The sequence below is a fragment of the Narcine bancroftii genome, chromosome 3 (genome assembly GCF_036971445.1).
Source record: "Narcine bancroftii isolate sNarBan1 chromosome 3, sNarBan1.hap1, whole genome shotgun sequence".
NCBI classification, from domain to species: Eukaryota; Metazoa; Chordata; class Chondrichthyes; order Torpediniformes; family Narcinidae; genus Narcine; species Narcine bancroftii.
The window spans coordinates 249,438,560-249,464,534 of NC_091471.1; the positions used below are offsets into that span (position 1 = coordinate 249,438,560).

A 25,975-nucleotide genomic window follows, 5' to 3' on the forward strand; every position below is an offset into this window, starting at 1 on the left:
GAGCTGATGGATTCACTGGCGTTCACAATGACTTGCTTCTGCTCCCTTTCTGAGGAGACCTTGCGGACTCTGTCACAAGTGGTGCTGATGGGAATCAATGGGGAGATTTGGAGCATTTCAGCACAAGGCCTGACTTATTTCATTGACATTTGTGCTGTGGTTTCCCTTGCTCTTGGAGACTTGAGATGCCAAGAGCCCTTCCACTGCGTCAAGTGATTATGGCCCAGAGATTCTAACACATTGCCAAGGATATAGATGTCCCCAAAATTATTGTGAGAATACCCCTGAATCGTTTCATCTGTCCTCCATGGAAATCTCTTTATGTGAGGGAATTTGGAAGAAACACAAAGTGAGAAGCTTGTGGAAGGGGTGAAGTGAAGTGCCAAGAACATAGCAGAAGGTCATAGTCGAAAAATGGGAGGTCACCCAAGAAATAGAAGTGTTTTTTTTAAAATGGTGAACGTCTGAAAGATGTTGGTGTCCAGAGGGACCTTGTACTTAACATGGAGAATTAAGAAATTAGGAAAGCAAATTGCATGCTGATCTTTATTGCAAGAGAAAATGGGTTCAAATTTAAACATACAGCATGGTAACTGGCCCTTTCAGCCCACAAGCCCATGCTGCCCAATTACACCCAATTAACCTACAACCCCCAGTACGTTTTTGAATGGTGGGAAGAAACCAGAGGAAAACCCACACACACACGAAGAGAACATACAAACTCCTTGCATACAGCGCGGAATTCGAACCCCGGTCCTGGTCGCTGGCACTGCAACAGCGTTGCACTAACCATTATGCTGACCATACCACCTCAGTGTGGTGATGCCTTGCTTCAATTATATTGAGATGGCACTGGAAATATTATGTTCATGTTGGCCCATCGAATCTGCTCCACCATTCTAAACATGAGCTGATCCATCTTCCCACTAAGCCCCACTCTCTGGTTTTCTCCCCATAACCTTGATGCCCTGACTAATCAAATACCTGTAAATACACCCAACAACCTCGACTCTACAGCTGGCTGTGGGAATAAGTTCCACAGATTCACGACCCTCTGACTAAAGAAATATCTCTGCATCTGTTTTAAATCAACGACCCTTTATCCTGAAGTTGTGCCCTCTTGTCTGAGAATCCCCTACGATGGGAAACATCCTTGCCACATCTACTCTGTTCAGGCTTTTCAGAATTTGAAATGTTTCTATGAGGTCCCCCCCCCCATTCTGTTTTCCAACGAGTCCGGTCCAAGAGCCGACAATTGTTCCTCATTCACAAACCCTTTCATTCCTGGTATCGCTCAGTAAATCTTTTCTAAACCCTCTCCCACATCAGAACATCTTTTCTCAAATAATGCACCCAAAACTGTACACACTGCTCCAGGTGTAGTTCTACCAAAAGAAGAACATACGTTCAATGAATATATGAACGTATATAGGTAATTCAGATACTTATGGTCGCCCTCTCTCAGAAGGATATGTGGGCGACAGATTTGATGGGGTACAGGCTGAGCTGATTAATGTCTCCATATAAAATTCTTGTGGGGTTTGATGTGGTAGAAACATAAGATGATGTTTTCCTTGGCCGAAGCATCTTTACCCAGAGGTCATAGCCACAAAATAGAGGATTGGCAATTCACTACAGAGATAAAATGAATATACCTCAATCAAAAAGAACTAGATCTTTGGAATTCTCTACCAAAAAGGGTTTAAGAGCCTCACCTGCTGAATATATTGAAAATATACAACATAGAGCACAGTACAAGACCTTCGACCCTCGATTTTGTGCCGACTCATATATTCCGTAAGAAAAGTACTAAACCCATCCTGTCCTGTAACCTTTTATTTTTCTTTCATCCACATGCCTGTCCAAGAGTCTCTTAAATGCCCCTAATGTTTCAGCCTCCACCACTATCCCTGGCAAGGCATCCCACAACTCTCTGCGTAAAAAAACTTACCCTGATATCTCCCTTTAACTTCCCTCCCTTAACTTTTTACACATGTCCTCTGGTGTTTGCTGATCCTGCCCTGGGAAACAGGTACTGGCTGTCCACCCTATCTATGCCTCTCATAATCTTGTAGGCCTCCATCAAGTCTCCTCTTGTCCTTCTTTGCTCCAAAGAGAAAAGTCCCAGCTCTGCTAACCTTGCCTCAACAGACTTATTTTCCAATCCAGGCCACATCCTGGTAAATCTCCTCTGCACCCTCTCCATAGCTTCCACATCCCTCCTATAATGAGGTGACCAGATACTTGAAGTGTGGTCATACCAGAAATTTGTAAAATTGAAACATGATCTCTCAACTTTTGAACTCAATCCCTCTATTAATGAAGCCCAGCATCCCATAAGCCTTCTTAACTATCCTAGCGACCTTGAGGGATGTACAGATTTGGACCCCAAGGCCCCTTTGTTCATCCACATTCTTAAGTAAAGGCATCGTCTCAGGATCCCACCTTCAATAATGTCTGGTTGTGTGTCTTCCATATTTCAAAGAACAACTTGCCATCTCCCTGTAGACTTTATCAATATTTGTCTCTCAATCAAAGTCACTAGCTGATTATTTGATCTCTAATACCTTGCTGCTTGTGAGATCTTCATGTGTGCAATTTGGGATCTTGCCTGGATCACAGCAGTGACTAGACTGATAAAAATATTTGAGCAAAGAGTGAGGTGCTGGAGAAACTCAAGAGAGTCAGGTCAGTCGAGACTCTTTAATGCCATAGAGGCAGGGTGGGTCTCGATCAAGGGCACCCCCCCCCAGACCAAAACATTGCCTGGCCTGTTGAGCCCCTCCACCAGCTCATTATTTGCTCATAGGTTAGCGTAGGGGTGAGCGCCTCATTATGGCAGCCCCAGTGATCCACGTTTGAATCCGGCGCGGTTCCGAGGAGTTCGTACATTCTCCCTGTGACCTGCAAGGGTTTCCTCTAGGTGCTCCGGTTTCCACCCACCCTTCAAAAATGCAGGGTTGTAGATTAATTGGGTGTAATTGGGCAGCATGGGCTCGTGGGCTGGAAGGGCTGTATGTCTAAATTTAAAAACAATTCAGAATCTAGCATCTGCAGTCTTTGGGTTTCTCCGAAATAAAGTTGCGTCATTGACTGTGAAGCGTTGAGATAACCAATAGTTGTGGTAGGTGCTCGAGAAACGAAGGTCTTTATACTAGTAATGGCCATAGCACATCTTATAAAGGTTCATCAGTCGCCTTTGCTCTTGGAATTTAACCTCTATGCAAGGTACATTTACTCTCTCAATCTGCCTGCTAGTTTCAACAATGCACATACACCACCTCCCCACCACCCCCAACCACCAACCACCTCTCCCCACCCCCCGCCGCCATCCCTTCCTGTTCTTTTACTTTTTTCCGACCATCTTCTGATTTCTATTTCCTCTTCTTGTTCTTTCTGCCAACATGCCCCACTTTGTCCTGACATCTTGTCCCTTCTCTGCTGCGTAAAAGTAACCTGCCTTTCTCTTTTCCTGGTTCTGAGTAAGGGTCTTTGACTTGAAACTCTCCTTTTTCCTTTCCGCAACTGCTGCCTTACCCTCAACGTCACAGTCATGCATGACAGAAACAGTCCCTTCAGCCCGCAGCTCCATACTGACCCTCATCCATCCATTTACACCAATCTTTCACTAATCTTGTTTAATGCTCCAAATATTTCCCTCGGCTGCTCCCAGATTCTACCACTCTCCACACCCTCAGGGCAATTTATCACAGCAAATGAACTATATACGCATATAATAGTTGCATTTTTGGACCAATTTTTAGGGTAAATTTAAAAGGGTAGACTATTACACACAGACTACTTTTGACCGCAGTGGGTACCTGCATCATTTGAGATGTTGGGAGTTCGGACGGGTTGGCAGGTGGCTGGGACTGGATGGTAAGTCCATGTTCGGGGCATCAGGAGGTCTGATGGGCCTCGGCATGAGTCCAAGGTCAGGAGCTTGAAAGTGTGGGTGGCTATGGCCCAGGTAGGAGTTGGGGGATCAAGAGCTCTGGTGGGTGGGAGGCTGTGGCCAAAAATATGGTCGGGGGGGGTTGTGAGGGAAGAAATTAACTTTTACATTACATGCATATGGTACCAATCTGCATGTTGGTGGGAGAAACTGGAGCACCTGGGGGAAAACTCATGTGGTCACAGGGAGAACATGCAAACTCCACACAGTCATTAACAGAGTTCAGGATCGAACCTGGGTCACTGGAACCATGAGACAGTAGCTTAACGAGCTCTGCCACTGAATCACCCTTCTGCTTTAATTTCCAACCCCTTCTGCTTTAATTTCCAACCCCTTCTGCTTTAATTTCTGATATTCAGCATCTGTATTTTCCTAAGACCTGCCATTTTATCCACTGTGTGTGGCCGATTTTTCTAGTACCCCTTTTAAGATCAATTTTCAACCCATGTCAAATCTCAAATAATCCCCCTTCGCTGAGATTCCAGCGGCAGACTAAGGACTCACTCTCTGCCACTGCGAATAAATCCCCTTTCAGCTTCTGTTCTGCACCACTTCCCCTCCTCCTCTCCGCAAGCCTCACTTACTGCAAGCAGTTTTGGGCTTCTTATTTAAGAAAGGATTTGCTGATGTTAGAAAAGGTTCAGAGGAGGTTCACAAGGATGGTTCCATGAATGAAAGAGCTAGGAGCATTTGACGGCTCTTGGCGAATTTAGAATAATGACAGAGGATCTCATTGAAACATCTTGAATGTTGAAAGGTGTGGACAGAGTAGATGTAAAAAGGTTGTTTCCCATAGTGGGAGAGTCCAGGACAAGAGGGCACAATTTCAGGATTGAAGGGCGTCCACTTAACAGAAACGCAGAGAAATTTCTTGAGATGAATCTGTGGAATCTGTTGCCACAGGCAGTTGTGGAGGCTAAGTCATTGGATATATTTAAAGCAGAGATCGATAGGTTCTTGATTAGCCAGGTCATCAAATTATTATAGATCAGTTCATGATTGAATCATGGGGCAGATGTGATGGGCTGAATGGCCTATTTCTGCTCCCATGTCTTATGGTCTACGTCCATGGGATAGTTTTATGTTTCTTTTGAGTTTGCTGGCAGCCTTTTCTTTCATACTTCCCCACTGAAGTTTCTGTAATATGACTGGTTCTCACTTGCATTAACAACCTAGCATTTGTCACACGCTAATTTTATTCTATTTTATTCATCCATAGAGTCCTGACTTTTATTTAGCTCTCGCGGGAACGTTCCTAGAGTTTAGGCGAACCGTTTCTCATCTCATACTGCACGGTTGACCCTATCGTCCCTCGAGTGCCCCAGAATTCCTGGCCATTTTCTGACTAACACCTAACACCTGCCTCCTGCCAGCAGAACCAGATCAATTCAGTATTCCTCCTCCTGCTCTCTGCGAGATCCTCTGGGATATACGGCAGTGTCCCAGTTACTCATCAAATGAATTAATGCACGGAAAATATTTTATTCCATGTGAAGGTGTTTCTGAATGATCGCTGAACAGAAAGATATCTTTATTTTCTAAAAGAACACCCCATCTTCAACCAGGCCAACTCCCAACAACAGTCTCCAGTGAGCAGCACCCACCTGGAGCTTTAACTTGGTCTCAAACTCCACAGATGCTGCTTGACCTGCTGAGAATTTTCTGTTTTTATTCCATTTATTTTGGGTTCTTTAACAGAGTAAAATACCCCTGTTATGAAAGTGAATTTACATATCAAGCTGCATTGGGAATTAGAGTTGGTGACCAAAGGTGAGGTTCAAGGAGAGCTTTAAAGGAGGAGCAGGGATGAATTTATTTATTTTTAAATGCAGTAAAATTCCCATTATCCAGAATTCAAGCAACTGGCAAAAAAAAGGGCAGAAAATAAATAGGTTAAAAATATGAATATTTAAAATGGGCATTCCAGTGGTCATTTTGCCAATCCACACAACATGCAATCTTAAGCAACCAGAGAATTCATTTATCCGACACTGAACGATCCCCACAGGTGACGGATAACAGGGGTCTTACTGAACATTCATTGTCTGGGTCCTGGGTATCATTGGCAAAATTTAGCCATAACTGCCAAACAGGAAGGCGGCGATGACTTGCTAGGCCCTTTCAGAGGGCATATTAGGAGTCAATCACCTGGGGCAGGTTTAGCATCACATGTGGACCAGATCAAGTAAACACCACGCAATTACAAATGGAATTTGTAACTTTAAAATGCTCTTTCCTTTTTTTCAAATCCTGCCATCATTTTGCTACCGCATCTGAACCCATCTTTATAACCGTCCGAGATCGCTGCACTCGATAAATGCCAGCCTCTTCATCCTGCTTGTAATTATTTAGCTGAAAAGGCTCTGGAATCCCCTCCGCTGTCCTTCAAGATCCCAGCCAGTCCCCAGAGGACTTGTGAGGGTAGCCTCCAGGTCGTGCAGTGTGTGAAACACTGGAGATCTGAGGAACAGCACTGTTACAGCGCCAGTGATCGGGACTGGGGTTCAAATCTCGCGCTGTCTGTAAGGAGTTTGTCCGTCCTCCCTGTGTCTGTATGGGTTTCCCCCAGGGCCTCGGTTTCCTCCCACCATTCAAAACGTAGCCGGGGGGTGGGGAAGTTGAAGGTCAATTGGGCGGCACAAGCTTGTGGGCCGAAGGGGCCTGTTACCGTGCTGTATGTCTAAATTTAATTTTTTTAAACTTCAAGAAGGCTGTGCAGGATGTAGACAACATTCAGACAAGGGTTGAGAAATGGCAGGTCACCCTTGTACCAAGCAATTGGCAACACATTTGTCCAAAAGATTTGCTTCCTGTCCAAAAATCGAGCATTATGATGGACAACTTCAAGCTGAACACAAATATAATTTCAGATTTGCTAAGACACGTGGGAATTTAGAGAAACATTAAATTGACTTTTATTGTTGAATCGCATATTGATGCTGACTCATTGTGCGAGTTCAACTGACCTAAAAATGTTTTGCCGCTGATTTTCGCTTTTCCCCCTGCAGGGCCACTGAGGTTAGTGAACTGGCAACCTAAACCACTCACTTCCCTCCTCACTGCTGCATCTTCCCACCCCAACCCCCAGCATTCACATCCCCACCCACCTCACACTCTCCCACACTGCATGCTCACTTACCCCAAACTGTGCAATGTGACCTGCCCAAACGAAAACACAATGCTAGAGAAACTCAGCAGGTCAAACAGTGAACTTTACATAGAAAAGATAAAGAAACATAACTAATATTTCAAGTTGGAGCTGAAAAAATCTTCACAATTGTCCAAACAAGATGGTGGGCTGGGGGGGAGGGGGAAATACATTCCCACAGGAATTAATAGGTGGATAAGCGAGGGAGGGCTCACCAGCAAATGGGACTGGGGGTGGGGTGGGGGGATGTCTCTGTGAATGGAGAGGGAAGGAGGTGGAGGTTCTGCCTATATTTTGCTCATACCTTAATCAAGGGTTCAAGCCCAAAATGTTAATTATGCATCTTTATCTTTGCGATATAAAGGGCACTGTTTGACCTCCCGAGTTTCTCCAGTGCTGTGTTTTTACTTCACTCACGGTGCCCGCAGACTTTCATATTTCATGACCTGCCCGATCCCACCCTGTCCTGCCACCACCAATCCCCTCACTCCAGTCCTGCTCCACATTCCATTCTCAATATCCCAACATCTCCCATCATCAGAACCCCTGGCATGTCCCTCTTCAACATTCCCAGTCCCTTACCTTCCCCACCATCAACCTCAGCTCCCAGCCATGACCACCCCCACACTTCCCATAGAACCACAGAACACTACATAGAGAAACAGGCCCTTTGGCCCTTCTAATCTGTGCTGACCTATACTTATGTCTAGTGCCACTGATCTACACTCAGACCATATCCCTCCGTACCCCTCCCATCCATGTACCTGTCCAAATTTTTCTTAAATGTCCAAAGTGAGCCTGCATTTACCAATTCAGACGGTAGCTTGTTCCATGCTCCCACTATTCTCTGGGTGAAGAAGTTCCCCCTAATGTTTCTTTAAATTTTCCCCCCACTTTCACCCTTAACCCATGTCCTCTAGTTTTTATCTCATTTAACCTCAGTGGAAAAAGCCCAGTTACATTTACTCTGTCTATACCCTTCATAATTGTGATACAGGTGCCTAACCTTTTATCTGAGATCATCAAGACCGGACACTGGCCGTTGTTCGGAATCTTCCAGATTTCGGAATCATTTTGATTTCCATCCCTTTAAGCCGGCCTGAGTCGCCCTGCTGAATCCACCACCCACCTTGAGTTGTGCTGCTGTCTCTCCCCACCTCGTCCACTTGAGTCGCGCTGCTGTCTCTTCCCCCTTATCCACCCGAATCACGCTGCCGAATCCACCACCCACCTTGAGTCATGCTGCTGTTTCTCCCCACCCTTGCCCACTTGAGTCACGCTGCCATCTCTTTCCCCCCTCGCCCACCTGAGTCGCGCTGCTGTCTCTTCCTGCTTACCCACCCGAGTCACGCTGCCAAATCCACCACCCACCTTGAGTCGCGTGGCCATCTCTCCCCCTTTGCCCACCTGAGTCGCACTGCTGTCTCTTCCCCCTCACTTGCCCAAGTCGCGTTGTCGAATTCACCACCCGCCTAAGTACGCTGCCATCTTTCCCCCTTTGCTCACCTGAGTCGCACTGCTGTCTCCCCCCTTGCCCACCTGAGTTTCGCTGCCGTCTCCCCGTCTCTCTTCCCCCCTCGCCCACCTGAGACATGCTGCCATCACCCCCATTCGCCTGCCTGATTTACACTGCCGTCTCCCCCCGTCTGCCCGAGTCATGCTGCCGTCTCTCTGCCCTCACCCACCTGAGTCACACTGCCGTCTCCCACCCTGCCCGCCCAAGTCACATTGCCATCTCCCCCACCTCGCCTGACCAAATCGCACTTCCGTCTCTCTCTCTCTCTCTCTCTCTCTCTCTCTCTCTCTCTCTCTCTCTCTCTCTCACACACACCTGCTGTACCAGTGCCAGGAGAACAGCCCCCTTCTTGGTTCCCCTGTGCTGGCACTGGTACAGTGGTTTCAACTGCATGGGTGATTATGGGTAGCAATGACAGCCACTGAGCTGTCGCCAGGCCAACTGAAAGCACCAAGACGCTGGACAGGGTCAGTATAGGCAATTCATAAGCGCTTATAAAGTAGTGGAAAAGGAGTTGAGGAAGATCGCGTCGGGACATGTTTGATGCTAAACTCCATCCTCGATGAGCAGATGTCATCTACCGTAAAGAGTGTCAGTTTTCAGAATTCTGGATAAAAGGTTAGGCACCTGTACCATCAAATTTCCCCTCATTCTTCCTTACTCCAGGGAACAAATTCGTAACCTTTCCCTGAAACTCAGTTCTTCAAGTCTTGGCAACACCCTTGTAAATCCCCTCCCCACCCCCCACCCTTCCCTCATTAACCCTCAGGATTTCTCTCACCTTGTTTGAGGCCATCTCGCTGACCGAGCGGTAGGTCTGGATAGTTTCCAGCTGATCCAGGCACCAGTCCAGCTCCTCCAGTGTTTCCTTCGCCAGCTGCTGGTACGTTTCATCTGATGGGGGGGAAGGGGGAGGGGGCAAAGATCCACTGCAGGTCACTCAAGCGGAGCAGCCCCGACCCTCGGACTTGACATGCGTTACGCGGTTGCGGGATTCTGCTCCTCCCACACCCCATTGAGCGCATAGCCCCTCCCACACACAGCTGCCACCGCTCACATCCCTTTGCTTGCACACCCACTGACCCGCACAAGGGCATTCGCACAATTGGATATTTGTGTACATTCGGAGCAGGAGCTGACCCTCTCGTCTGTTCTATCATTCAATAGGTCATGGCTGATCCACGAAACCTCTCCACGTTCCCCATACCCCTTGTTGCTTATCAATAATCTATCTATCTTGGCCTTAAGAATATTTAAAGATTCTGTTTCCTACCCCCTTTGAAGAGAGTTCCAAAAACATGGGCTTCTTAGAGACACAAAATCATGCCTCGTAATCAGGAGTGGGCAAACGATGCTCATTTTTTTAAGTGGTCCAGGATGAATTTGAAAATAAAATGTAATATGATCCGTTAGAACGTAGTCTCTAACAGTAAAATGCACTGTGTGTATATTGCACTTCTTCGTTTCAACACTAGATGTCGCCGCCAATTTGAACAACTTCTAGACCGATCATTGCAATGCTACCCATTGTCTACATGGTGAAATAGTAAAGATGGGAAGTAACAAGGGAGTGATGAATATTTCACACAGTGGGAAAATGAACACTCTTTCCAAGAAGTCAAGGGGGAGTGTGTTTGATTTGCAAGGAATCTACTGACTTTAATGGCCTATCTACAGATTTACACATTGAATCTTTATCATTAAGGTAGGCCCTTGGGCCAATTCGCTGAGAACTGTGGAGGGATGTTGGAGACGGCCTTGTCCCTTTCTTGATCTTTTCTCTTGTTCTTATTTTGAACCCAGCTTTTTGAATGAGAGTTTTACTGTGAACTTAAAGAGCAGCAGATACAGAAATGCCAACTGTAATATGTGAGCACATCAGTAAACTACAGTAACGACAACAGTTCATCAGTTCAATGGTGTTGAATATTTATTTTGATAGAAAATGAATTTTTGATGGGACTGGTGTTTTTATTACAGTGTGACTGAAAACTACCAGGTTTAATATTGTTTGACCCGTGACTTCTTATATTTTTCTGTACATGGCCCGCAAGCAAAAGGGTTTGGCCACCTCTCTTCATAATCACTAGGGAATGCCTCCTTATCTTCAAATAGTGAATCCTAGTTCTAAACTCTCCCTCAAAATGACTAATGTGAAGATATTCTTTTCTGATAACACCTCAGGATCTTGTATGTCTCAAACAAATTGTCTGATTATTTTCTACACACCAATGACATGAGCTTAGCCTGCATTCTTGCCTGGACACCACCCTTAGCCCACGCCCGTGGTCTCGTGCACTGTCAGACTGAGACACCACTGGTAAATTGGAGGAACAACACCTCATCTTCTGACTGGATGCCCTCATTTTCTGACTGGATGCCCTTCAACTGGATGGCACTAATATCAACTTCTCTGGCTTTTGTTAAATTCTGACCCCTTCAACCTCCTTCTTCCCCTGTTGTCTCTCCTTTCCCTGACTCCTTTTGCACCGACATGATAAATTCCAGCTCGACCCTTACCACATCCAGTTAACACCTTTTGTTGGTCTAGATTCATCCCCATTGAGACTTTCAGATATATCCTGCTTCTGCCTTTACTAATTTTTCCTTGACGAAGGGCTCAGGCCCGTAATGTCGGCAATATATCTTTGTCTCCTATAGATGCTGAAAAGACCGGCCGAGTTCCTCCAGCATTTTGGTGTGTTTACTACAATCACAGCATCTGCAACCTTTTGTGTTTCCAACACATTCTCTCTCACACAGGTCCTTCCCACACTGGCTGCTATGTGGTTGGAAGGGAAGTTGTTCATTGGCCTCCACACATGGAATTTTCAAGGGAAATGGGAGCTGATAATACACTTGCCTGCCTCTGTATGACATCCACAGCTTCTACGTAACACAAGGCCAGTGTCTGAACGAGTGGAATGGAAGGGGTGCTGGGGCAGGAAGAGTGGGGTGGGTCCAGAAAGTGTACCATCAACTAGTCACTCCTGTTGACCAGGTGCCATGGGAAGGCAGAGGTGTAATTACTTTAATGACACAGAAAGGTTCTGTTACCTGATAAGGTGCAGAGTGCAGGCTGAGGTGCCACTGGAGACCTCCTGTGAAGGAAAGCAGAACAACTAGTTAGTGTCAATGAAAGCACCAAAAGACGTGATGCTCACAGGCAGCGCCCAGACATGACAAACGCAGGCAGCGAGCAGACACAAGCATCAGATACAGGCAGGATATGTGTGTATTTTATATGCAAACTGAATACACAATGCTGATGGTGAGCTAATATGAAACCTGCAGATAGCACAGAAGCCAGATACATGAAGAGAAATGAAACATACAGACAACGTGGAGATGGGATAAATGTTGGCCGTCACAGACTGGGTTCAGCAAGCATGCAGACATGTATACAGACATAAAATACTCAGAATGACAAGTGCAGATGGATTTGGCACAGACAGAACAAACCCAGACAATGATCCACGCAGGTGTGATGTGTGTGCACCCACACAAGGCACACACGTGATGCACGACAAATATGACAGGTTGATGCTTGGGCACGAGACCAGGAGAACAGTGGCATGACCCGACATAAATGTACAGCCAGGATTCATTTATTAACTACCTGACAACTATGGGCGAGCGTGAAAGCACAGATCACACACGTGAGGCGAGAGAGTACGGAGACAATTATAATTGTACAGAGAGGACACAAACACACAGAGGCCCCGCCACAGACATGACAGATGAATGTAGTCACAGACAGTCCCAACATGACACGCCCTTAAAGACATGGAAGCCCATCGACATGGTAGATACGGATGTGATGCTCTGTCAAGATTTGCATGGATGCATTGTGTATTATCACAAACAAGGATTGAAGTGCGCACACTAAATGTTGACTCAGTACCAGGAGTTACTGCATGCAGACATCACATTCAACCACTAAACACAGAAGCATGGTTTGCGGAGGCACAGTATATGCAGACATGTGAAGTGCACACGTCAACACCATAAATGTCATAACAGTTTGCATAAAACATACTGGCTGAGTACCCCTTATCCAAAGATCCAAAAACTGAAATGATCCAAAATCCCATTTGCTTTTAGCGTCGATATGACGTCGCGAGTGGAAAAAAAATTCAACACCGGACGTGTGGGGCTCTGATGCTCTGTTGGTGCCAGTTTGATTACAAATAACAGTAAAAAAAAATGTAATCTTCGGGCCGGGAAGATGCCGAACGGAGCTGGGTCCAAGTCTTCAGCATCGGCTGGAGTTGGTGACTCCATTCTCAACATCAGGAGTGCTGCCTTCTGCATCGAGGGAGTCGCCTTGGGCTCCCGGGCAGGAGTGGGAACCATAGTCAGGGACCGGCGCGGCAGCAGTGGGGAGGTGTCAGGGTCCGGCGGCAGCAGCAGTGGGCAGGTAGTCAGGTCCGGCACGGAAGCAGTGGGCAGGTTGTCAGGACGGGCATGGCGGCAGTGGGGAGGTGTCAGGACAGGCGCAGCGGCAGTAGGGAGGTGTCAGGCTGGGCGCGGCGGCAGTAGGGAGGTGTCAGGCTGGGCGCGGCAGCAGTAGGGAGGTGTCAGGCCGGGCGCGGCGGCAGTAGGGAGGTGTCAGGCCAGGCGCAGCAGCAGTGGGAAGGAGTCGGGTCCAGCACGGCAGCAGTGGGCAGGTTGTCAGGACGGGTGCAGCAGCAGTGGGGAGATGTCAGGATGGGCGCGGCGGCAGTGGGGAGGTGTCAGGTCCAGTGTCGCAGCAGTGGGCAGGTTGTCAGGATGGGTGCGGCGGGAGTGGGGAGGTGTCAGGCCGGGCGCGGCGGCAGTAGGGAGGTGTCAGGACGGGCACGGCAGCAGTGGGAAGGAGTCAGGTCCAGCGCGGCAGCAGTGGGCAGGTTGTCAGGACGGGCGCGGCAGCAGTGGGGAAGTGTCAGGATGGGCGCGGCGGCAGTCAGGAGGTGTCAGGTCCAGCGTTGCAGCAGTGGGCAGGTTGTCAGGACGGGCGCGGCAGCAGTGGGGAGGTGTCAGGACGGGCGCGACGGCAGTGGGGAGGTGTCAGGTCCAGCGCGGCAGCAGTGGGCAGGTTGTCAGGGAGGTGGTCGTCTTTTGTAAGCAGAAATCAAGTTTTTTTTGGGAAGTACTAAACATTATTTCATGCGAATTTTTCACTTGTGGCATCATGCACCAAAAGCTGTTGTTTAACCGCTAATACAAGTATTCCACTGGTGCTACTGTGCTGCTTTGTTCCACTGTTTCAAAATACAAAAATATGCAAAAATTTAAAAATGTCTGGCCCAAAGCAATGTTCCCTCTAATATTTAGTAGTCAGTGAGCTCAAAAATGTTATGTTTTGAACACTGTTTTTCTGTGAGAAAAGTGCATTTGCACTGAATGTTTGTACAAATATAAATTTGAAATTGTTTCAAGACAATTTTGGCACAGCCTTTCTCTTCTGGCTAATAAACTGTATTGGCATGTTTTAATGTAATACAAGTGTGATTGCATTCTACGGAGTAACATATTTAGTTCAGATTTTATGCTCTGTTTTGAATGCACATGAATTTCCTTTCTGTGCTTTTTGCAAAAATATGGGCGCAAGTGCAGCTTAAAGGGGATAGCGGACTCCCAAACCCTTTGGATAAGGGGTCCTTGACCAGTATTGGGATGACTGATTCAAGAATATTAAGCAGGGACATGATTCACTGGAGACTGAGCACTAACTTCCACTACAAACCCTGGCACAGTGAGGGGAGAGAAGGAACATGGAGAAATACATGGGAAAAGGAGATCAGCCCAGGACATGGGAAAGGACACACAAAAAACAAGGACAAACTCAGAATAAATAATGATTGGTGGTAATTCAACTGGGTTCATTTAATGTTGAGTTTGCTTTTTCGTGAGCAGATTCTTTACACGGTGATTGTTGAGAGTTCCACACCCTGAAAATGGGCAGAAAAATCCCCCTCCAGCCCTTGGAGCCAGGGATTTCCCCACAGCAGCTTACTTCTGCCATTTGGAGACAAAAGTGTGCACTGCAACAATATTCAACAGAACAGACACAGGCAAAAACCTTGCTCCTGATTCCATTCTGGGCTATACCATATATATGCGAATTTCGTGGACCAATTTTTAGAGTAAAATTTATGGGGTTGACTATTACACGCATACTACTTTTGACTGCAGTAAATACCTGTGAAATTCTGGCTGTCAGGAGCTCGGATGGGTGGGCAGGCAGCTGGGACCGGGAGATAAGTCTGTGGTCAAGACATCCAGAGCTTGGGTGGCCAGAATCAGGTGGTAGATCGTGTTTAGGGCCTAAGGAGTTTGGACAGGCAGGCAGCCAGGACGTCAGTAGCTTGAACTGGGCAGACGGCCAGCTATGATGGGCGGGCGGTCGGGGCCTGGGCAAGAGACAGCGGCTGGGGCATCAGGAGCTCAGATGGGCGGGTGGCCAGGGCATTGGGAGCTAGGATGGGCGGGCAGCTGGGACCCAGGCAAGAGTCCGTGGCCAGGGAGTCAGGGACTTGGATCGGTGGGTGCCTGAGGCAAAAAATGGAGGTCAGCTTTTACACAGAATTAACTTCTACAGTAAATTGATTTCTGGTGTGCAGAGCATACACGTGCGCGTGCACCTGCACAGATCCCCACACAGCTGGGCTTCATTAGACAAGGTTCACAAGTCATGATCTCTGGAGAGACCACACTTAGAATATTGTGTTCAGTTCTGGTCACCTCATAACAGGAAGGATGTGGAGGCTGTGGAGAGGGTGCAGAGGAGATTGACCAGGATGTTGCCCGGATTGAAAAATATATCTTATGAAGCAAGGTTAGCAGAGCTGGGACTTTTCTCTTTGGAGCGAAGAAGGATGAGAGGAGACTTAATAGAGGTTGACAAGAGGCAGAGATAAGGTGGACAGCCAGCGCCCTTTTTACCAGGTCAGCAATAGAAAACACCAGGGGACACCTGTACAAAATGAAGGGAGGAAAGTTTAGGGGAGACATCAGGGGTAGGTTTTTACACAGAGAGTAGTAATGCAGCCAGTCTGCACACTTCTTCGCACAATGCCAGTGGCCCGGGTTCAAATCTGGTGCAGTCTGTAAGAAGCTTGTATGTTCTTCCTGAGTCTGGGTGGGCTTTTCCCAAGGGCTCCAGTTTCCTCCCACCCTTCAAAAATGTACCGGGGTTGTAGGTTAATTGGTATATTTGGGCGACACGGAGCTCGTGGGCCAGAAGGGCCTGTTACTGCGCTACATCTCTAACTTAAAATTTAAAACGTTAAAGTGGAGAGGCATAAAGGCAAGGCCGGCCAGCAATGCATCTGATTACACATTCAGAAGGAAGATCTTTGAAGATGGATGTCCTTCTTCTGAGGTACAACACAGATGTAATATTCATTGGAAGTTCAGACTGAGAAATTTAAGTGGAGATGTAATGCCATAGAGAGAAATGGGGTAAAGTGTGTGGAGGAGCAGGATGAGAAGATCCAGTGGCACCTCTGTGATTTAGGGTCAATACAGGTTCACAATCCTTTATCCGGACAGCTAAAATCCGGAAAGCTCCAAAAACCGGCATTTTTTCCTGGTGCTGGTACAGCGGAGGGAGAGAGAGAGAGAGCAGCGCAACTAGGTTGGGCAGGGGGCGGGGGAGAGTCGGCAGCGCGACTCGGGTGGGCAAGGGGGAGGAGAGACGCAGCGCGACTCGGGTGGGCGAGGGGGGGAGAGAGACGCAGTGCGACTCAGGTGGGCGAGGGGGAGAGAGATGCAGCGCGACTCGGGTGGGCAAGGAGGGAGAGACAGCAGCGCGACTCGAGTGGGCGAGGGGGAGAGAGACGGCAGCGTGACTGGAAGGGGGTGGATACGGCAGCACAATTCGGGTGGACTTAAATCTGGGGCAGCTGGATTTTGTTCTGAAATCCGGAAAAATCTGACATTCGGAATACACTATCACCCAAAGGTTCCGGATAAAGGATTGGGTATCTGTGCGGCTTCAGGATGGACTCAGACCCACATGGTGGGAAAGGAGTTAGACAGATTAGAACGGGCAGAGAAGAGGGAAATGAAATACGATGTCAGGAAGTGTAGAAATTCAGTAGAAAAAAAATAAAATGCGCAGACTGTTTTTAAAATGGGGAGAAGATTGAAATTAATCCAGATGCAAAGGGACCTGGGTGTCCTCGTGCAGGAGAGCCTGAAGGTAAACTTGCAGGTTGAGTTGGTGGCGGAGAAGGCAAATGCAATGCTAGCGTTCATTTCAATAGACTATTGGAGCAGGGATGTGATCTTGAACCTTTATAAGGCACTGGGGAGACTTCACTCACAGGATTGTGGGCAGTTTTGGGTTCCTCATTTCAGACAAGATGTGCTGACATTGGAAAAGGTTCAAAGGAGCTTCACTGGGATGATCCTGGGAATGAAATGGTTCTCGTATGAGGGGTGTTTGACAGCTCTTGGCCTGTACTCATTGGAATTTAAGAGAATGAGAGGTGCGGGGGGGGGGGGGGGAGATCTCATTGAAATATTTTGAATGTTGAAAGGCACGGACAAAGTAGATGTAGAAAGGTTGTTTCCCACGGTGAGAGAGACCAGGACAAGAGGGCACAGTTTCTTGGGATTGAAGGGTGTCCACTTAGAACAGAGATGCGGAGGAATTTCTTCAGCCAGAGGGTGGTGAATCAGTGGAATTTGTTGCCACAGGCGGTTGTGGAGGCCAGACGATTGGGTGTATTTAAGGCAAAGATTGATATGTTCTTGAAGAGCCAGGGCATCAAAGGATATGGGGAGAAGGCCGGGCAGTAGGGAAATGGATCAGCTCGTGATTAAATGGCGGGGCAGACTCGATGGCCTGAATGGCCTATTTCAGCTCCTATGTCTTAGGGCATATATGATTGGTGGAGGTGAGACTAGACATTCACCTCAGTGAATCATTCATAGAGCTGACTTTACAGGTTCTCCCCCGTGATCAGCGAGTTCACCCTGGGTGCTCAGCTGCCTCATACTCGTGCACGCTACTGGACCAACAGATCGCTGTAAATTGCCCCTGGAGGTAAGCGGAAGGATCCCGAGGAGTTGACGAGAACACACAGAAAATAAAATGGGTCAGCAGCAGATGAAGTGGATGTCTGATGGCCAGAATGGACTCAGTGGGCCCAAGGGCATGTCCACACCCTATTTATTTCTGCGACTGGACAACGCATTGGAGCTGCAATCAGATGCTCGCCACTCACTTGTTCGGAGGTCCTTGAGTGTTTGCCAGGACAGTGAAGTTGTTCCTCACACTGCGCAGACTCGCCAAGATCTGAGAAGAAAGTAATCAATAATAAGCAGGTCCACGCAGCTTTGTCCCAGTGCATCATTTCCCCCGAATGATCCCATCAAACACTTGCAGGGCAGGGGCAACAAGAGCTGGATTAAAGGTCAGAGTGGAACGTGGAAGTTGCAGACACTGTGACTGTAGAAAAAACACAAACGCTGGAGGAACTCAACCAGTCTTGCAGGAGGTAAAGATGTATTACCAACATTTCTGGCTTGAAGCTTTCTTCAAGGTGAGAGTAAAAAGCAGACAGAAGGGAAGAATGGGTGGGGAGGAGTCCAGACCAACAGACAAAAGGTGTTAATTAGATATGATAAGAGGACAGGAGGGGAGAGGTGAGAAGTGATAGTGGAGGGCATATTGTTTTTTGCTCTGTAAATGGAGACAGAGGGAAAAGGGAAGAGAGACAGAACTAGAGGAAAGGATAGAAAGATGGGGAGGGGGGAAACCAGAGAAGTCAATGTTAATGCCTTTGGGAAGAGAAGGTGTTGTTCCTCCAATTTGTGACTGGTCTCAGATTGGCAGTGCATGAGACTGTGGACAGATATGTCAGCAAGGAAATGGATGGGGAATTGAAAGAGGTGACCTCACAATTGTGGCAGATAGAGCCGAGGTGCTCAATGAAGCAATCTCCCAGTCTGGGTCTAATCTCTGTGATGTAGAGGAGACCTCATGAGAGCACCGGATGCAGATGTCCCCTGCGGATTCATGAGCGCTGATTCTCTTTGGGGGACTGTTTGGGGCCCCGAGTGGCGGCGAGGGAGGAGGTACGGGCATAAGTGGAGCACCTCCTGTGGTCACAGGGGTAGGTGCCAAGGGAACGACTGGCGGGGAGGGAGGAGTGGACGAGGGAAGTCACGGAGGGAGCAGTCCCTGCGGGAGGGCAGAGTGGGGAGGAGAGGGAATGGGTGTCAAGCGGTGGGTGGGAATCATGTGATGGGTGACAGAAATGACGGAGGTAGCGGAGGGCAAGGGGCATCCTGTCCGTGTTACGTATGGGGGGGGTGGAGGGGGCCAGGGCAGGTGTGTGGGTAATGGAGGTGAGGCCGAGTTGATAGGTGTGGAGGGAAGCTACGTGGTTTTGCTGATTAAAGCTCCTTCTGCACTCTCCTTCAACTACACCAGCCTCAGCAATACGACATCTTTTTCTTTACTATTTAATCTAGCTTTTGCACTTATCTATTTTAATTTAATGCATAATATTGTATAGTTTTTTTTTTCCATGAAGTTCATGTTTCACTGCAGCAGGTATGAAATTTGGTTCATATATATTTTGTTCAATGTACAGTCAATAATCTCATTATCATAATTAATTCTCAGAATTTAAGAATCAGTTTTACTGTATGAAAGCGAGCCCTTTGGCACATCTTACTCCTGCCGACAGTTGTCTATTCTAACTCATCCAATTTGACTGCAACTATTGAAGCATTTTCCAGTTATTAAACTGTGGGTTAAGGAGACTCATTAACACAGTCTGGAAAAAAAAACTCAGGGAGGAGGCAGTGATAGGGTGACATTATTGGCACAACACCTTCACAGCGCCAGTGATTGGGACTGGGGTTCCCATCCCGTGCTGTCCACAAGGAGTTTGTGCATTCTCCCGTGTCTACGTGGACTTTCCCCGGGGGCACCAGCTTCCTTCCACCGTACAGGGTTGGGGGGGGGGGGGGTGCGGGATGTAAAAATTGGGCAGCATGGGCTCATGGGCCGAAAGGCCTGCTACCGTGCTGTATGTCTAAATTTAATTAAAATGATTCCTTAATCCATGTGTTGCCAGGATGATGAGCAAGGTAGAATGAATAGGTTGGATTCTGGTTCTGCGTCAAACGGCATATTTCTGCTTTTCTGGTGGCTGCTTTTCCAGGAGAATGGACATGGGTAGAGGTAAAAATGAATGTGGTCCAGACAGACAGGAAACAAAGATCACACGAGAAAGAGAAAGCCTACAAATAGGGGAATGGTTGAATATGGGCTCATCTGTTGGGAAAGAGGACCAAATGTTATTAATGAATGAAACAAAGTTCAAAATGAAATAGAATGCCAAGCTCAACGTATGCAGAATTCAAGAGATATATAAAAAAAAATTAAGGTTATAAAAGGAACAAAGACAGAACAAGTCGAAAGATAATGGTAGCGCTAATCTTTTGCGGCCAAGTTGAGAATGACAGAGAGCCAATGGAGGGATAGGATTGAAGAGGGTTCAGAGAAGGATCACTGGGACAATCCAGGAATGAAAGAGATAACACCTGAGGAGTGTTTGACAGCTTTTGGAATTTAGGAGAATGAGGGGGAATCTGATTGAAACATTTTGAATGTTGAAAGGCGTGGACAGAGTAGATGTAGAAAGGTAGTTTCCCCAGGTGGGAGAATCTAGGACAAGAGGGCACAACTTCGGGTTGAAGGGTGTTCACTTAGAACAGAGATGTTCAGGAATTACTTCAACCAGAATGGGGAAGGGTGTGTGGATTTGTGGAATTTGTTGCCACAGGTGGTTGTGGAGGTCAGATCATTAAACCAGAGATTGATAGGATTACGCCAGGGCATAAAGGTTATGGGGAGAAGGTCAGGCAGTGGGAACAATGGATCAGCTCATGATTAAATAGTGGGGCAGACTCGATGAGCTGAATAGCTTAATTCTCCTCCATTGTTTTATGGTGTTATGAGGATGCTACATTTGTTCCTATCGTGAAGATATTGCTATTGCCACAGCAGAAGAGGAGAGGATTCATCTCAGGGTCTTTGAGGAAAGATAGACTGGACATTAGCAATGCTTTAGCCACAATCCTTATATTAGATGAGGGTATTGATAAAGGCTCAAAGTATTGTTAATGCTATGCCACATTTTAAAATACACCAGGATGTCACAACAGGCTAACAGGCCCTTTGGCCACAAGTCCACGCTGACTGTCAAACTCCCATTTACACTCCTCCTGCAATTAAAAACCCAGAAATCCAGACCACTTGAGAATTCAAACCTCTTGAAAACTCTCAAACTTTTAAAATTTAATGGGCGCATACGTAAACGCCACAGGTGCACAGAAGTCATCAAAATGAAAAAATAAATATTTATTTGTTTTTCTTTACTTTGTTTTTATATGAAAAATATTTCAATAATAAACTATCACCTCTTCTTTATTCTCCTTAGATTTGCATTTTTAAAAAACTGTCCGAGAATCCAGAAAATAAGAACATAAGAAGCAGGAGCAGGAGTCGCCCATTCGGCCCATCAATGAGATCATGGTTGATCTGATGATCGACTCATATCCACTTACCTGCCTTTTCCTCATATCCCCTACTTGGTAAAAAGCTCCACTGAGAGTGCTGCTGGCTCAGAGGGATAATGGAACCACAGGCCAGACAGCCTCCGTCTGAGCAGAAAATCTGAGACTTGGGAAAACATGGGCGAATAAATTCCAGTCATTCAATTATCAGGGACTTTCAAAAGAGCTATGAGAAAGTACCACTGAGTAGAACCTCTGAAGCCCGTGGGATAAAAGGGGATGTGGTGAGCTGGCTAAATTACTGAACACAGTGAGCAGATGGCTGGTTTTCAGACACAGGGGAAATCCTCAGTTTTCCCCAGGGATCAGTTGATAATTGTTGTTCTGCAGACAACACAAATATGGTAAATAGTGAAGAGAGCCATTCAACGCACTTCACCCCATTGCATTTCCGGCCAGTTCCCTCCACCCGCACGCCCCAAGCGATCGGGCGATGGGTGAAATCTAACCAAGTGAGGCATTGAGTGGGAAGAATGAGGGGGGAGAGTTTTAAACATGGGAGTGCAATGTTAAAGGGGTGATGGAAAAGTGCGTGGGGTAGATACGCTGACCGGGATTCGAATCTGGCGCTTCTTGTAAGGAGTTTGTACATTCAACCCGTGGATTTCCTCCAAATGTCCAAACACACCAAGGGGGGGTGGGGGCAATTGGGTGTAATTGGGCAGTACAGTCTCATGGGCTGAAAGGGCCTATTACATTGGGTTCTGTCTAAATTTAAAAATTCTAAATTTAAATTTAAAAAGGCAGATATCAGATTCAAAATACAGTTTTTGTGTACAATTCAGTGAGCGAAGAAAACTCAAAAAGGGTACGACAGGGCATGAGAAAAAAGGGAAGGTGGAAGGGAGCATGAATCTTCCGCAAACAAGTGGAGTGGAAAGGGAGCCAGGGACTAATATTGAAGAAAGGAGATCTACTTGTGGGGGAAGAGGAAACAGATGAGGTCCACATAGAGGACATGTTGATAGTTGGGGCCCATACCTGATTACTCAGGGAAGATCGGGGCAGAAATGACACATACTCTTCTCCCACAACCCAAGGTACATTTTTGTTGCTCGTTGTTGGATATCAGAGCAAGGGTGATGGGGGTTGGGGAGATGATTTACTGGGACTGTCCCAGTTCGGTCCTATGGGGAAGCGCAAGCCCTTAGCCTGAGTGCAGAGTTTAAGGGGAGATTTACCGAACAGTTTTGACTGAGATTTAGGAGAAACTGTTCTCAGCGGCAGTTACCCAAGGGCACAAATATTGGGGAACCTGATGGGATTGAGGAGTTTATCTCAAGTCAGGGAGCTGTCACCACCTGGAAACAGATTCAACGGGCCAATGGAAATGCTGAGGAGAACCAGGGAGGGAGTCCATTAGAGAGAACCGGCACTAGTTCCATGAGCTGAATGCAACCTCTTTATTCCCCACACCAGCCAATTTATGGCCTGTTAAAGACCTGTAGATTTCCGTAGTTCACAGATCCTTGTTTTAACTGCAGACCAATCCCCCACAATCTAATTGACTAAGAACTGTGAATCAAAAATTTAACTGAGAATGCTTTCACCCCCCCCCCCCCCCCACATCTCAAAGTAATGGGTAGAATCCAGTTTCCAGACCCATCACTGATAATATTCCACAGCAGAACATTAGAGGGATTCTTATTTAGTTTGTGATATAGTTGCGGAGAGAATGAGGGTGAATGAGGAGTAAAAAAGCAGGGGTTACAGATGAGGAGCAGTGAGGGAGATTCCCACAGACATGACAGGCTGGAAGAAGATGTTTAACTTTCAACTCACCTGAGCAAAGGGTGTGACGATAAGGTCCTCGGTATGACTGAAAGAAACAAAAACACAGGAGTTGACAACACAGATGGACAAGTTGGTAACAGACCGAAATCACCTATACTGACACATCTAAAGACAGACGGTGTGCACAGGTGAGGGAGAGGTGGAGATAGCAACAAGAGACATAACATTTCTGCAAGGTATCGTGGAAGAGTTTACAGATGGAGGTGCAATTTGTTAAAAGGCAAGGACTCTGGCTTGGCATGTTGGGTAATCATGACTCATGAACTTGACTGAGTTTACTGAGGTGGAATTTCAAGGAGTTTGGAGAGGGTGGAGTTGTGAATTTTGACACAGTAAGCTGGCACAGAAGGTCAGAACGACATGGAGTCCAGGGTGAGATAACTCATTGGGATACAAAATTGGCTTGGAGGTAGGAGACAGGTAGTGGTACTGGAGGGTTGCTTGCCACAGAGATCGCTTGGTCCCTTGTCTGTCAATGTACACTAACGATTCCGATAAAAATGCAAGGTGGCACAATTAGCAAGTTTGCAGATGACACCAAAATTGGCGTTGCCGTTGTCAATGGTGCAAGTTGTCTAGACCTAAATCAACAAGGAAAGTAGGTGGAAGAAAGGCATCTGGAACTTAACTTGGACAAACGCAAACTAATGCATATTGGAAGGTTAAACCAGGGTTATGAATCGCTGGACCACGGGATGTTACTGAAGAGAGACACGGATGAAATTCTCATCCATGTCTTTGGACCCCTGGTCAATGTTCCTCATTCTCTTCTCCTAACTTGGGAGGTCATCCAGAAACCTTCTGCCTGAATCCATTATCTTCGCCACAGGGGTTCCCAGCAGGAAACTTGTCCCTGCTTTTAAATCTCTCCAGACTATTCCAAATTGCTCATAAACAAAATTAATTGATGGATGTCCTGACATCTCCAAAGGTTGCAAAAATTACCTCCTGTTTCCCTTTTGGTGTTATTGTTTTGCTTTCTGTGTTATTATGGGAAATACTGCAAAAGAAAATCCCCTGGTATGAGTGGGACATGCCGGATAAGCGCATTTGCCAGTTGCTTGAGACTGCGTGATCGGTAAACTGGCCACGAGGACCACCAATTTTAAACTTCCATACTTTCTACCTATTTATTTTCCTACAATTTTTTTGCAGGTTGCTTGAGGCTGCCAGCTGCTTTAATTCCGGAAAACAGGGATTTTATTGTATTTAAACATTTGGTATGGTTTGTGAGAAATCTTTGATCTGCTATGGCCTGGCTCAGTGACAGCACAGACTCAAGTTAATTGCCATAAATGTCATCCTTTCTGCCCTTAGTTTGATTAAATTTACTTCATATCATTCATTAAGTCATAGTCACAGACTCCAGGTGCACAAAATCAGGGTCTTCAGCTATCACATTATGGCCATTATGTGTCTCTTGACACTAATCCCGTTGACCAACACTTCATCTTCAGCTTATGCCTCGGGTATTCAAATGCCTGCTTTCATCTATTAAGAAATTCTTCATTATGGTTTGGGCAGGAATTGAATCGAGTAGTTTAATATACAGTTAGCACACCGGTTGGAGCAATTCTGTTACAGCGCCAGTTATCGGGACTGGGGTTCGAACATTACGTTGTGTGTTTATACATTCTCGCCAGATTTACTCCAGAGGCTCCAGTTTCCTCCCACCAGTTAAAACGTACCAAGGGTTGTAATTGGGCGGGACGTCCTCATGGACTGAAATGGTCTGTTATCACACGGAATGTATAAATTAATTTTTTAAAAATTATATTAAATGTACAGAGACAAATTTTAAAACTCCGCTATGCATGCTTTCCCAGTAGGTCAACCTATACATCGTACAATAGGAAGTGCAAATTAAAAGTGCGGAGAATAACGATGAGGAGAAAGCGCTCAGTCAAAATTTAATGGAGCTTGAGATTATCTGCTTGGGGCTGCTCTCTCAGGAAGCAGGACGTCTTCAGGTCTTAATGTATGGACCAGCTATATGGAGAAATATCGGGGTACAAGATCAATGCAAATAAAAGTGAAGTGATGCCAATGAGTAACACAGACTATACAGAATTTAAAAAAGAATCACCATTTAAATGGCAAACACAAGCAATCCGATACCTAGGGATCAGGTTAGATAATAACTTAAGTCACTTGTACAAACTAAATTATCAGCCACTAATAAAGAAATTGCAGGAAGAGTTAGAACATTGGAATGAATTACCGCTAATGTTGATAGGGAGGACAAACTGCATTAAAATGAACGTGTTCCCAAGGATTCAATACTTATTTTAAACGTTACCAATTCCCTTAACAGAGAAATTCTTTAATGAACTGAAGAGAATAATAAGGAAATTCTTGTGGAAAGGGAGGAATCCAAAGGTAGCGTTAGATAAATGATCAAAGGTGGTTTGCAGTTACCAAATTTTGGAAATTATTATAGAGCCGCACAATTAAGGTATTTATCAGATTTTTACCAGATAAGGGAAAAACCAGACTGGACTAAGATAGAGCTAGATAAAAAAGGGGAAAAGGTACCGGAACATATACTTTATAAGTGGGATGAAAAGCTGGTGCAATATAAAAGCTCACCATTATTGCATCATTTACTTAATACATGGAAGAAGATCCACTTAGAAAGGAAAAAAATGAATTATCAAATACCAAAATTACTATTGATGCAAAATCCGCTAATCCCTTTTACAATAGACAATCTTTCCTTTATAGAATGGGAGAGAAAAGGAATCAAAAGAATAGAAAATTGTTTTTTGGGAAATAATTTATTAACATTTGAACAGTTGAAGGAAAAATATGGAATAACTCATGGTACAATGTTTGCATATCATCAACTGAAAGCTTATTTAAAGGATAAATTGGGAAACAGACTGAGATTACAAGAAGGAAGCAGCTTTGAATATGTGATTACAGACACAATGATAATTAAAAGATTTATAACGAACATGCACATTAAGCTGCAAGA

General features: G+C 46.1%; 1 protein-coding gene across 5 annotated transcripts in view; it reads right to left on the bottom strand.

The window, feature by feature from the left end:
* The window catches only part of LOC138758512 (3',5'-cyclic-AMP phosphodiesterase 4B-like), a 274,729-nt gene that overhangs the window by 36,317 nt on the left and 212,437 nt on the right, over positions 1-25,975 (bottom strand). For all 5 annotated transcript variants that reach the window (XM_069927510.1, XM_069927511.1, XM_069927509.1 and 2 more), the window contains 4 exons: positions 22,987-23,023; positions 17,838-17,908; positions 11,677-11,720; positions 9,401-9,513 (listed from right to left, as the gene is read on the bottom strand). In XM_069927510.1, the coding sequence (XP_069783611.1) occupies positions 9,401-9,513; positions 11,677-11,720; positions 17,838-17,908; positions 22,987-23,023 (265 nt within the window). The remainder of the gene's footprint in view (positions 1-9,400; positions 9,514-11,676; positions 11,721-17,837; positions 17,909-22,986; positions 23,024-25,975) is intronic.